Here is a 13057-nt window from a genome sequence, read left to right on the forward strand (position 1 = left end):
GACTTCACGAAGAGGGTGAAGGTCGCTTCATATGCCAATATTACAAGGTCGATAGTCATCAAATTTCAAAAAAAGGGTGCCGACAAGTAATGTTAGAAAAGATCATGTCAAATACAACTGCATAATATCAAAATCTTGCAGTCTATTCAAGGATCAAATGCCATATCCTAGTACCAACAAAGGCAGCCAAAAAGAAAGAAACAAAAAAGAGAGAAAAAACAAAGACAAAAAACAACAAGAAAAGATTGTGGAAGGTGACTGAGACTTGTAAAGATTGACATAAAGAAGTTACCATTTACCCTATATACTTATCAAACATCGGCTAAGACCTTCATCGGGGTAACATTTTTCTCATTAGTTTTAGAAACGTTTTGTCTATTATTTCTTTTCTCCGAGTCTTGCCAGAACTAAAGGTTGGATGAGGTAGAATAGATCCAATCCCGATATGATCTGTCAAATCTGAAGGCTATTCGTCATGGTCAAATGTACCAGAAGCGAATGATGCGAGCTTACAACAAAAAAGGTTCACCCCAGAGTATTCCATAAGGGGGACTTGGTATTGAAAAGGATCCTCCCTATGCAAAAAGATTTGAGAGGGAAATGAATGCCAAACTGAGAAGGACCTTATGTGGTAAAGAAGGCTTTTTCTGGAGGGGCACTGATATTAGTCGAGATGGATGGCAAGGACCTATCTAATTCGATGAACTCAGGTTTAGTCATAGTTAATAGTTTCAAGGAAAAAATAAAAAAAAAAAAAGAAAAGAAAAAGAAACATGAGAGGCCAAGGCGAAAACCCGCAAATGGCGCATTGAGACGAAAGGGGATTTGAGTTGAAAACTCGAAAAGGGCAGCTCAAATTTGGATCAAAGTGGGGCATATAGTAGTCTTGCTATGCCTAAATTAACAATTAAGAAGTATGCTACATCTTGGGGCATCGACAGAGTACTCCGGATTTCTTAAACACATATTAAGCTCAAAATGATCCTCAAGAAGTTTGTACAGAGAAGCTCAGGCTGCGATATCTGGGGCACATTACTTTCATTTTACCCATTTTTTCTATCTTTGATTATCTTATTATTTTCAAGATACATCCCAATAAATTTCCTTCTTAATTGCATTTGCTGTCATTGGCTAACTCATTTGCTTCGAGCTATGCTTCTGGTCCATTGTTATGATCTTTTTCGAGCATTTTGCATTGAAATAATGATTAGTGGACTAATAATACTTTTATAAAAGGAGTTTTTCATATTACTCTGGAAGCTTCTAAATAATACAAGAACCTGAAACTAAACTATTGTTTAGAACTTACCCAATTTAAGGGTTGGAAATATTTGAGTCCAAATTGAGATTATCTCTTTGGACTTTCAGTCAAGATATTGGTTGAACAAGACGACAGGATATCGCGTCAATAACGAAAATGAGCGATGTTAACCCGAGCATAGGTGGGGATCATTCTCGGGAAAGGAAAATGATATTCCTCATTCATATAAATATCAGGTGCACACATCTGGTTATGACACCCGGGGAATGGTGTAATAGACCAAATTGATGGAAAGGTTCAGATCTTATACTCTTAGGTTGCAGGAGAGGGTTTGAAGATGGTACGTCTTAGGTCTTAGAGGTATAGTAAAGTGGACCCTAAAGTTACAATGGGGCAAACCAGTTGAGCAAAACGGGTTGTTTCTACGGGTTTTGTTGGAAATGCTAGCCAAACGAGAGGGCAGCGTAATACGTCAATAATAATGCGCTGATGAACAACGAGCGATGATACCTTAAGCATTTTTTTTTAAAAGAGGGGATCATTCTCATTTTTGCATTCATATGTCATTCATAACACATCTAGTTAAGAGCATTTGATTCATTTCGATCATAGCATCCTAATTATTTGACATAAGCATCACACCTAGTTGGGAGCATTTGATTCATTTTGATCATATCATCCTAATTATTTGCCATAAGCATAGATACATGAAACCGAGTCTACAAGACATGCCCCAAAGAACGGTGTAGTAACATCGGTGAAGTCAGATCTTATCTCCCTGAAGTTGCAGCGGAATAGATCGAAGATTACAAACCTTATCTCCCTGAAATTACAGTGGAGCAGGTTAAAGTGACAAGTCTTATCTCCCTGAAGTTGCAGTGACTTATTTCCCTAAAGTTGTATTGGAACAGATTAAAGCTATAAATAAATAGATCTTATCTCTCTGAAGTTGCAGTAGAGCAAATCATAGCAGACCTTATCTCCCTGAAGTTGCAGTAGAACAGGTTGAAGTGAGAAGCCTTATCTCCCTGAAGTTGCAGTGGAGCAGGCTCAATATACAAGTCTTATCTCCCTGAGCTTGCAGTGAAGTAGACTGAAAATTACAGATCTTATCTCCTTAAGCAGTAGTGGAGTAGATCGAAAACGGTGAATCTTATCTCCATGTATCGGCAATGGAGCAGATTTTAGCCACCAGCCTTATCTCTCTGAGGTTGCAAGAGAGCAGGTTGAAGATACAAGTCTTATCTTCTTGAGGTAGCAAGGAAGCAGACTGAAAATTGTAGATCTTATCTCCCTAAGCAGTAGTGGAGCAAATCGAAGACAGCGGATCTTATCTCCATGTATCGGCAATAGAGTAGATTTTAACCACCAGCCTTATCTCTCTGAGGTAGCAAGAGAGCAGGTTGAAGATACAAGTCTTATCTTCCTGAGGTAGCAAGGAAGCAGACTGAAAATTACAGATCTTATCTCCCTAAACAGTAGTGGAGAAGATCAAAGATGGCGAATCTTATCTCCATGTATCGGCAATGGAGTAGATTTCAGCCACCAACCATATCTCTCCGAGGTAGCAAGAGAGCAGGTTGAAGTTACAAGCCTTATCTTCCTAAGGTAGCAAGGAAGTAGACTAAAAATTGCAGCCTTATCTCCCTAACGTTGCAGTGGAGCAGGCGCAAAATTACAAATTTTATTTCCCTGAAGTCGCAATAGAGCAGATTGAGGATGTAGAGTGGATTAAAGGCACAATTCCTATACCCCTGAAGATGCAGTGGGTTGGAATGGGGCTACTTGAAGAAGATGAGGATAAAGAGGGCGAGATGTGGCAAGATCGGGCATAATTGGCCGTTCTATGATCTTTGCTTCATTCTCATTACACGACAACGAGTAAAGAGGGGCAGCGGTAAAACCTAATTTTTGCCCGGCCCAAATACTTAATTGCATGAAACGGCCCAAATCACTAAATATAACAAACCAAAAAAAAAATGAAACTAACCCAAAAAATAGACCCAAATACAAACCTGAATTAAACAAGCCCGATAAGCCTAGATTTTTTGAAATTTTTAGAAACCCTAGGGTTCCCATTTGCCTCACGCCGCAGCCACCACGCACATCCCACACACGACCCTCAACTCGCGCATTGCTCGCTCTACGTCCTTGCACTTCGAACCACGTTCACCATACCTGTAACTTGTACAGGCAAAAAAACCGTTGTAAAACTGGCTATAAAAGGCCACGAATACTCTTTGTTTTTTTTTTGTTACGGAGAATGCAATATATACACAAAAATCAATTGCAAAGAAACAATGGCAAAAAAAATAATTTAAGAGGTGATTCTTGATTGATCTTGTTTATTGAGTTCTTTTATTTATTTTTGGGTTTGCAAAAGAAGTAATAAAAAGAAGAAGGAAGGGAGAGCATTTACCAAACCTCTATGGGCACAGTTGGAGTTCTCTTCGAACAAGATGTTTCTTTTGTCCCTTCCAAGCGATCGAAAAATAAAGAAATAGTTAATATATTCAAGATAATTACGTGTTTACAAAATACCGTCTCAATTCATCCTATTTCATCAGATCCGGGATGTGATATGGTTCCGAAGGATGAACCCATAAGAAGTGATCCCATTTTTTTCATCGGGTCCGGGTAGAGACCAAAGGTCTTGAGCGACCGATCCGGCAGAACAACACGAGATAGATCTTCCAAAGAACAAGGCTTTTTTTGAATAAGCCAATTCATTTGGGATCCTGCGGATCTACTCTTTTTCCTATTCAAAGATCAGCCCTTTGTCTCTGTGTTTTCACACTGAGAATTCTTTGCAGATGAAGAGACATGCTAATTCCATACATTCTAATTCCATAAATAGACATAACTTTTAATTAATCATTTTTTTCAGGGAGAGCATTTACCAAACCTCTATGGGCACAGTTGGAGTTCTCTTCTATTGGTGAAATCAGCCCTTGCCTATGCACCGCCGGCTACCGTATGATGGTGGTTCGACGACTGCATGTTTTGGAATGAAACCCTAGCAGAAAAGGTTAGAAAGGAAATGCATTGGGTTTTCTAAAGGTTTTTTTATGTTTTAAAAAAAATATATTAAAATAAAGGTTTTAGTTTTAATAGCATTTGGGGGAGGGAAAGTGATAGCCTGCGCATTGACAGGCTGGATCAACGCATGTTCCCCTTAAATGGGCAATTTGCGCATCCAGTCCTTCTTTTTTTTTGTGCCATCTTTAATCTGTCCCTTTTATGTTTTTTTTTTCATTTTTTCCCAAAGATTTGCGCGCTGTTTCAATTCGGTCCGCGTCTGGGCAGTGCTTGTTGTGATTCGGAACATTTGCATTTTTTAATCATTGTTCTTTTGTTCGCATCTTATTTACATCCTTAATTACATTTTAATAGTTTGGTTTGTTAATAAATTATTCATCGATTTTGCTTTCATTTCAATTCAGTTTTATTTTTTAAAATTATTTACAAGTTATTCATCATTTTTTAACATATTATTTTAAATTATTTATTTGATTTCACACTGTCTTCATTTTTCCTTTGATATTTTCGTTTTATTTTAGTATAATTTATTTATCTTAAAATTTCCTTTTTAAATATTTGTTAATTCAAATATTATATATTTTTTGTATATATTACTTATACTAAAGTATTTATATTTCTTTGTATATTATTTATTTTAGATGGATCTATATATTGCTTTGTATATTATTTACTTTAACTTTCTTTTCACATAATACTTATTATAAAATTAATATGTATATTATTATTTTACATATTATTAATTTTTGTTTTTTATGGCTTATTTCAAACTTTTACATGCATCACTTACTCTAAGTCTCTTTTACATATAATTTATTCTTAAACGGTTCTTATATTGTTAATTTCCAATTCCTTTACTTTTCATTATTTGACTTGACATTGTTTATAATTATTTGAGAAATTTGGTACATTTTTTATTTTATTTTTGCTTCATATACATATATTCTTTAAACATTTTTTATTCGTTAGTTTTAACCTAAATGTTAGTTTTAAAATAAGGTGGTTGCAAAATTGTTATTATTGAGTATTTTGATTCGTATATTCGCACTTTTATCATTCTCATGCATTTGTATAATGTTGAACTTACATGTTATTATTTCGTGCTCAATACTATGCTTATTTCTTATTATCGCATTGTGGTTTAAATTCTAACGTGTTTAGGCAATTTTTAATTGTTTCATTTTTATCCCAAACAAGCCAAATAAACACATTTTGAGCCAGATTTATAATTATTTTTTTCCAAAAATAAGGTAATATTTTGTGTTCGAAAATTCGAGGGATCGTGCCCTAACGTGTTGGGTTTTGATTTTCCGTTTGACCAGGATAACTAAATATCCTTGCGAAATTTCATCCATGTTTTCTTAAATCAAAAAACAAGGTAATGTTTCGTTTTTGGAAATTCGAGAAATCGTGCCCTGACGTGCTGGGTTCCGATTTACCGTTTGACCAAATAACCGAATACATTTTTAAATTTTGTTGCTTGTTTTGGAAATCATGAGGTGATCACAGTTTTTGGAGGCTTAAAGTATCGTATCCTAACGTGCTGGACGTGATATCTTACTCCTTGGAATGAGTGAATCTTAAAATCCAACTCGGGTTGTTCACATATTTTTTAAAGGGATCGTATTTAACATCTTTCTTCAAATTTTCAATATTAGGACATTAATTAGTCAATTGGTACCAATTTTGGGCGTCACGAGAGTGCTAACCCTTCCTCATGCGTAACCGACTCCTGAACCCTTTTTCTTGATTTTTTAGACCCAAAATCATTATTTTAATAAATTAAAATGTTTTATTAAAATGATCAAGGTGATCCGATCACACCTCGGAAAAGATTGGTTGCAACTCCAAACTTTCATTTTAAAAAGTCGATCCTCGTTTTTCAAAAAAATGGTTTCAACAATCTTAATTATACTAAAATTATTTAAATTTTTTTATATTTAAGTCAAATTAAACTCGATCGGGATTGAAATGACAAAATTAATGTTTATTATAATATTTAGTAGTTAAACTTGATTTTTTTTCCAATTTCATACTTAAACTTAACATTTTTTTTCTAATTTTGTATTTAAGTTTTTTTTTAACATTTCCGAGATTGAGATTATTGCTAATTTAGACCAACATACATTGTCACATATTCTACCACAAGCAAAGAAAAGCGTCAATTCATTCACTCATGTATCTTTCTCCTTTGAGTAATTTCTTTTTATTTTTCTTATATAAATATATCACTTATAAAACCTAAGAAATATTTTAGAGATCACCTAGTTCAAAGTTCTTATGCACCCAGATGATTTGCATAATTAATTCTAAATACTATATTAACGTTTTTCCTTTAAATTTTGTAGGTCGTATTCTTGTATTACTATCAAAAGAGATGCCTCTCTCCTCAAACTATTTACAACTCTTGATAAAGGTGGGGGATAAAATCTCTACATAGGAACAAGGCCTTTCATTATTAAAAATTCAATCGATTATCAAATATGTGATATTTTAAAATTTTCTCTTCTAACTTTATTTAAAGAGAAAAACACATAAGGTAAAGGCTAACAAGTGATTGAAAATGAGAAAATTTTTATTGAATTTTAAATGCTTAAATTAATGATAGAAATAAATTTTCATGAAAATCAACTAGTTGTTGATTGAGGCATTAGTGATTTCGTTACTGTTAAAACTCAAATTCGATGAGATATAATCTTAAGTTTAAAGTAAGTTCTTAAATTTTCTTCTTAAGAAGGAAAAAAAAGGAATCTTTAAGTGGCATAAAATAAAGGGTGCAAGTGCAACAACCAATGGAGGAAACAGATTCCTTAACGCCCTTCATTTTCAAAGGTGGCAACTGGCCATCCACTTTGATTCCTTTTGGAACTGTAGTTACTGTATCATCCTCTACCAAGGTGCAACCAATCAGTTCATACGTTCGCCACGTGCCAGGTTATCAAAGTCCATAATCCTCAACTGCTGCCAGCTTCTTGTACGTCTAGTAGTGCTGCAGCCACCCATTATGTCAAGCCGGCTGGCGGTGGCTAGTGGCTAGTGGCTAGTGGCTAGTGGCGAATGTTTTATTCTTTAATCTTTATTTATTTTTGGTCTACTCAAGGTTATGGTTGGATTCTGAAAACTAGAAAACTGGACATTTTTTTTTTGGTTTCCCACTACTCATGGACTGCACTTTAATTACTACAATATCGTCCATCATTTTAACCAAAATAATATTTAATTTTTAACAAATATATCACATAAATATTTTTATCTACGTTGTAAGTTAAATGTGTACATTACAGGTGTCATTACAATGTACGTTATCGTGATTCACGTTAATGGCTTCACCCTCTTATCCATATTCATTTGCTTTTAAATGATTCATATGCACCTTCAAAGGGAAATAATTATTTTATGGTTATTAGCATTTTTAAATCGTATCATCTCGGGGGCCAAAACTGGTTATAAGCATGACATAAAATGGAGGCAATACAGGTAGTGGTTAGTCGTTCAAAGGAATGACAGGTTAGGAGAAAGCATTGGCCAAGCTGCGGGGTCCAGTGACAGTGCCAACAAACTTTTTTGTTGGTAGAAGTTTAATGTTGGAGCAAATTTTCAGTTTATAATATTTTTGTTTTCTTGGTTTATAAGTTTTAGATTAAATAGTTTGTACTTTCAAAACAAAAGAGTTAAATTAGATATTTTGAATATTTATATTTTGTCGTTACTTCTTATCATACACCCATTTAATATTGTATTTTATTTGAAAAATAAAAATTTTACGTCTTCGAATTTATAGTAAAGGTCAAGTTGCGTACAAGTGACGAGAGATGCCATCTGTCCCCACACCACTGCTCTTTTTGTTCCTTAACGTGGTCCACCCTTTTAAAGACCATAAAAGCGGGAGAATGAAGTATGAATATAAAGGCTGCATTGTTGTGTTGCGGTTAAACTCAGCCACACAGTGACAGCAAGAAACTTGCAAAAGATGAAGAGAGAAATGGAAAAATAGTAATTCAAAGAAAATATAAAGTTGAGTGAAAGAGAAGGGGGTATTATTGTTGAGTTCCAACAGAGATTTTTTTATTTTTTTGAATGATGGCGGGGATAGTGCAAGAGCAAAATATTGAGAAGAAAATAGATGAGAAACAAAAGGGTTGCATGGCTGGTTTTTTTCAGATCTTTGATTGTCACCACATTCTAGCCGGCAAACGCCTTTACACTGTTAAGCGCCTCCCTTCCACGACGGTTGGTTTCCTTTTTTCCCCCTATTTATGATGTGCATGTGGACTTCTACTGAAATGTAATTTTACTGTTTTTTTTCTCAGTCCAGAGAAATGACATCGGAGCAAGAGAAGAACGTTGAGTCACCACTACCAATATCTAAAATAATAGAGAAGCTGCCGTCACCGGAACCTTCCATTGCCATGGGGAGCCAGAACAAGTCACCTCGCTGCCGTCCAATTTTCGAATTCAACGAAGACGGCACAAGTTCGCCATGGAAATTCTCCAAAGAAGCTCCAAGGCTTTCTCTCGATAGCAGAGCCGTGGTCAATGCAACTGGAAGCCTTAAGCCACGAGAGATCCCTACGAATACCGCCATTCTACCTTCCAACCAATGCGAAAGCAATAGAGAAGAAGACGGAGTGGATGGTATCGACAAACAACGACGTTCACCTAGCGTAGTCGCAAGGCTCATGGGGCTTGAGGCGCCGTTACGGGATTCAGATCCCGAACCGAATAAAAGAGCGGAGCTCCGGAGATCCGCGTCGGAAGCAAGAGGCAGAGATCTATTTCAGTATCGTTTTATAGATAGAATTACTTTCCATTTAAATGGGGGGATTTCGAGCAATGTGGTAACTAAAAATGGTGCCGAGCAAGATGAAGTAATAAGAAATGGAACAGAAGGCTCAAGCACTGTGAGACGTGAACCAGTTAAAACTCCGGTTCGAGGAACGGTTCAAACTAAACGTTGTTACAATTCAGTTGATTTCTTTCCAAAGACAAAGCAAACAGTTTCCATCAATGGAGAGATTGAGAAAGAGCTTAAGCTCCGAGGAATTAACGAGCCGTCGAAAGATCTCGAGAATCTTAAGCGAATCCTCGAAGCTTTGCAACTTAAAGGCCTTTTACATACTACGAAACCTCCAAACCAAAGGAATAAAAGGAGCTTTGTTTATGAACAATCTCCAATTGTTGTTATTAGACCGGAAAGATCATCACCAATCAGGAGAAGCAGCAACGATTCACCTCCTCCGGCTTACAGATCAAAAAATGGAGCTCGCCGGAACTCGAATCTGGAGCCCCCGCCGCCGAGTCCAAGACGTGATCGACCGGATACTGGAAGGAACTTACGGAACCAAATCAGAATAAGTGGCATCAGGAGTCCAAGCAGAAGGCCTTTGAGGATTGAAACGCAGAGAGGGAATGGCAATGTTGAACAGAGAAGAATGTCTCCGGTTCAGTCTGCTAGAGTTAATGTGAGAAGAACCGAACTAGATCAGGGGAATAGATCAGCGGGAAACAGGAAATCAACGGCTGAGAAAGTATTTATCCCTGCGGAGGATGAAACATCAACTGTTTCTGAAAGTAGCGCTAGCTCATCTTCTCAAACTGATGCTGAGGTAAAATTGCTCAATTATTAAACTAAATGGTTAGTTAATCACCTTAATTTATTTTAATGGCATGCACAGAAATCGAAGGTGGAGGAATATAAGGAAGGGAGAAGCCTATTGGAAAGGTGTGATAAGTTGCTTCACAGCATAGCAAAGATGAACGCAGCTCAAACTGAGTCGCAGCCGAGTCCTGTTTCGGTACTCGACGCGTCCTTTTACAAAGATGATTCGTCTCCTTCCCCTGTGATGAAACGAAGAATGGATTTCAAAGGTAAGAGAACAAATCTTCGAGTATTCGTAAATCTCTTTATCTACGTGTAGATTTCATACAGTTTCATTAATTTGGTAGACCACATTAAAAGCAAATAATTTTAGAATAACCAAAAAGAAAGAAGAAGAATGGAGATGTCGTAAACAGGAAAGTAATTCAACATCCTCCCTTTTTTACTGCAAACCAAAGTTACCTGAGTGAGAAAAAGAATATACTTACCGCTGTAAAACTTTGCCTGACAAAGCATCCCATTAATGCTAGTCTTGGAAAGTGGTGGAAATGTCCCCACCTCTGTTAATTTTGTTTGAAGTTAAAAGACTACAGTCCATATTGGAAAGAGAGTGAAGGCAACGACATATTTGGTCCTCTTTTTCCTTCGTACATTCATTTAATCATCTGTTTTCTGTCAGTGTATTAGCCCTTTGTTAATGTCGTAATCCCTACCCTTATTGACTTTGTTTCTCTATGGCCCCATTTTATTTTGATTTATATGCTTTTTAAATAGTAAAAGTTTTGGAAAAATAAAAATATTAATTTTTGAGATTAACTTAATTAAATACTCTTTCTTCTCCATTCAACTTATCACATGGTAAAATATTTTTACTTTAACCTATTATTCTTTAAAAAGTATTATGCATAAAATTTGAAAAAAGTACATATTATAATGATTTTCAATGAGTTAATTTTAAATATATAAATATATATAGTAATTGATGTCAAAGTTTAAAAATTTTGAAAAAAAAAACAACTGTGACAATTGTACTAGGACAAAGTGAGTAATATAAAATTATTTAAAATATGTCGTAATATATTTATTAGATTGTAACATAAAACTTCTTAATAAGGTATGAAATCAAGTCAAGTTAATTACAATTAGAGATAAATATTTAATTTATATATTAATTTTGGTTTAATATATACTTTGATACATAAATTTTAGTTTTGTAATTATACAAAAAAACTTGAATTATAATTCATATGTGTACATGGAACTTTGATTTTGATTCAATTGTACTCATTTAAAGAAATACATATATATATATATTTATATTTTCATATTGGTTTAATATAATTGTTTATGTATGCAATACATCAATGTAAAATGGTGTTAATTTGATAATGTTGTTAGTGACTTGTGAAAATTAAATCAAACTAAAATTTTATGTATAAAATTGCACAAAATCGAAGTACATATATGATGTTGTACATTGAAACAAAGTTTTGATATTTGTTAATGATTTTTCTCATTTTAGAAGCAACCCACACTATAATAAGCAAGTATATATATTCAATACTTTTACCTTCTTCAATCAACGTTGAATGGAGAATTTTGTGATTCGACTTGAGATTTTAAATTTTCAGACCAAGTTGTTGAATCAGAAAATGAACTTTGGAGTCCTGCTAGTGCCATGTCAACCGCTGAATCAAAATCATCAGATAAATCAGACGATTGTGATTTCAACTACATTTCCGATATCCTCAAAGCATCCAATTACTTTCCTGATGATACTGACGTCTTTCTGTTGCTTGAGAAGCAGCAGAACCTTAAAGGGAAAGACACCTCCAAAGTGTATACACTCCAAAGGAAGCTTATATTCGACACCATAAATGAAATTCTCAATGGAAAGGGAGAATTACCGCCATGGAAGCTTAAATATCCATGGTCAGGAGAGGCATCGCTGCAACAAATTTGGTCCGAATTTGAAAAGATTCGAAGGAGGGACTCAGCAGATGACTTGTTTGAGGTGATTTGTGGTGTGTTAAGAAAGGACCTTGCAGGGGATGCCATTAACGGTTGGGGAGATTACCCCATTGAGATGTCTGAAGCAGTCCTCTATATCGAACGACAAATATTTAAGGACCTGATCGTCGAAACCATCCGAGATCTGATTGATTTTTCTGGAAAAAGTAATGAAGTCCCAACAAGTCGAAGGAAGTTGGTGTTCTGAATCTTGAATTTTGTTGCTTTTTATCATAGGTGTAGGCTTTCACGTTGTGGCTTTATTGGGTCGTTGGTCATCAAATATCATATATATTATTTTCTAGGTAAATTACACAGTAAGTCACCCAACTACGGTGAAGTTTCTCTTTCCAGACACTTAATTATAAAAAGTTACAAAATTATCATCCAACTAATTATGTTTGTCTTTCTTTGTGACAGAAAGATGATGTGACAACTCTGAAATTGACACAATAAAAAATTTAACCCTTACTATTTATACATTGTCAATTTGATCATAATTCTAAAAGAAAAATCAATGCTTGGCATTGTTTTAAAATTAGGATCAAAATTGAACCAATGTTGAAGATTAATATTTTTAGAGTCATGACCAAATTGATACTATGTATAAACATTATGCACTAAACTTGTTATTATACCTATTTTAGAACTGTCACTCTTAACAGAAGTTAACAAAATTAGACTAGAATTGAATGACCATTTTGTAATTTTTTATAATTAGGTGTCTGAAAAAGAAAGTTGAGAGTAATTGGTTGACTTGTGTTATAGTTGAAAAGCCCATCTAGAATTGAAGTCTTAAACTTAAAATCAAGATAGCCCAACCCAATTGAGACACTGAGCCCAAGGTGACTGCCCTTCTATATTCACTACGGCTTCCGTGGTGGCCCAAAAGTATTGGACAAGTGAAAAAGCTTATATCAACCTTGCAAATCACAATTTGCTTACATCATTACCTTCTCACTTTTGCCCCGTCATTTCATCTTTTTAACCCTTCACGACGTCGGAATTTGACTAATAGATAAAAATTGATTAGTTTAATGTTTTAACTAGAATTATATAATCGAGTTCTGAAAAAAATAGGATAAAATGATTTAGAATTTCAATGTTATTGTTATAAAATGCATATTTATATTACTATTATTATTTGT

At 34.8% G+C, this 13057-nt stretch overlaps 1 protein-coding gene across 1 annotated transcript; it reads left to right on the forward strand.

Moving 5' to 3' along the window:
- Nucleotides 1–8168: 8168 nt before the first annotated feature.
- LOC108467729 (protein LONGIFOLIA 1-like) lies at nucleotides 8169–12300 on the forward strand. Its single transcript, XM_017768481.2, has 4 exons — nucleotides 8169–8530; nucleotides 8611–9906; nucleotides 9976–10168; nucleotides 11531–12300. The coding sequence occupies exons 1-4, from the start codon at nucleotides 8378–8380 to the stop codon at nucleotides 12115–12117; spliced, it is 2229 nt and encodes a 742-aa protein (XP_017623970.1). The 5' UTR covers nucleotides 8169–8377; the 3' UTR covers nucleotides 12118–12300.
- The last annotated feature ends 757 nt before the right edge of the window (nucleotides 12301–13057 follow it).

This window comes from Gossypium arboreum, chromosome 8 (genome assembly GCF_025698485.1).
Source record: "Gossypium arboreum isolate Shixiya-1 chromosome 8, ASM2569848v2, whole genome shotgun sequence".
Lineage (NCBI taxonomy): Eukaryota > Viridiplantae > Streptophyta > Magnoliopsida > Malvales > Malvaceae > Gossypium > Gossypium arboreum.

Coding starts and splice junctions, on each gene's coding strand:
- LOC108467729 (XM_017768481.2), top strand. CDS start 8,378: ATGATGGCGGGGATAGTGCAAGAGCAAAATATTGAGAAGAAAATAGAT. Junction 8,531..8,610: donor AGCGCCTCCCTTCCACGACG/GTTGGTTTCCTT, acceptor TTTTTTTCTCAG/TCCAGAGAAATGACATCGGA. Junction 9,907..9,975: donor CTTCTCAAACTGATGCTGAG/GTAAAATTGCTC, acceptor TGGCATGCACAG/AAATCGAAGGTGGAGGAATA.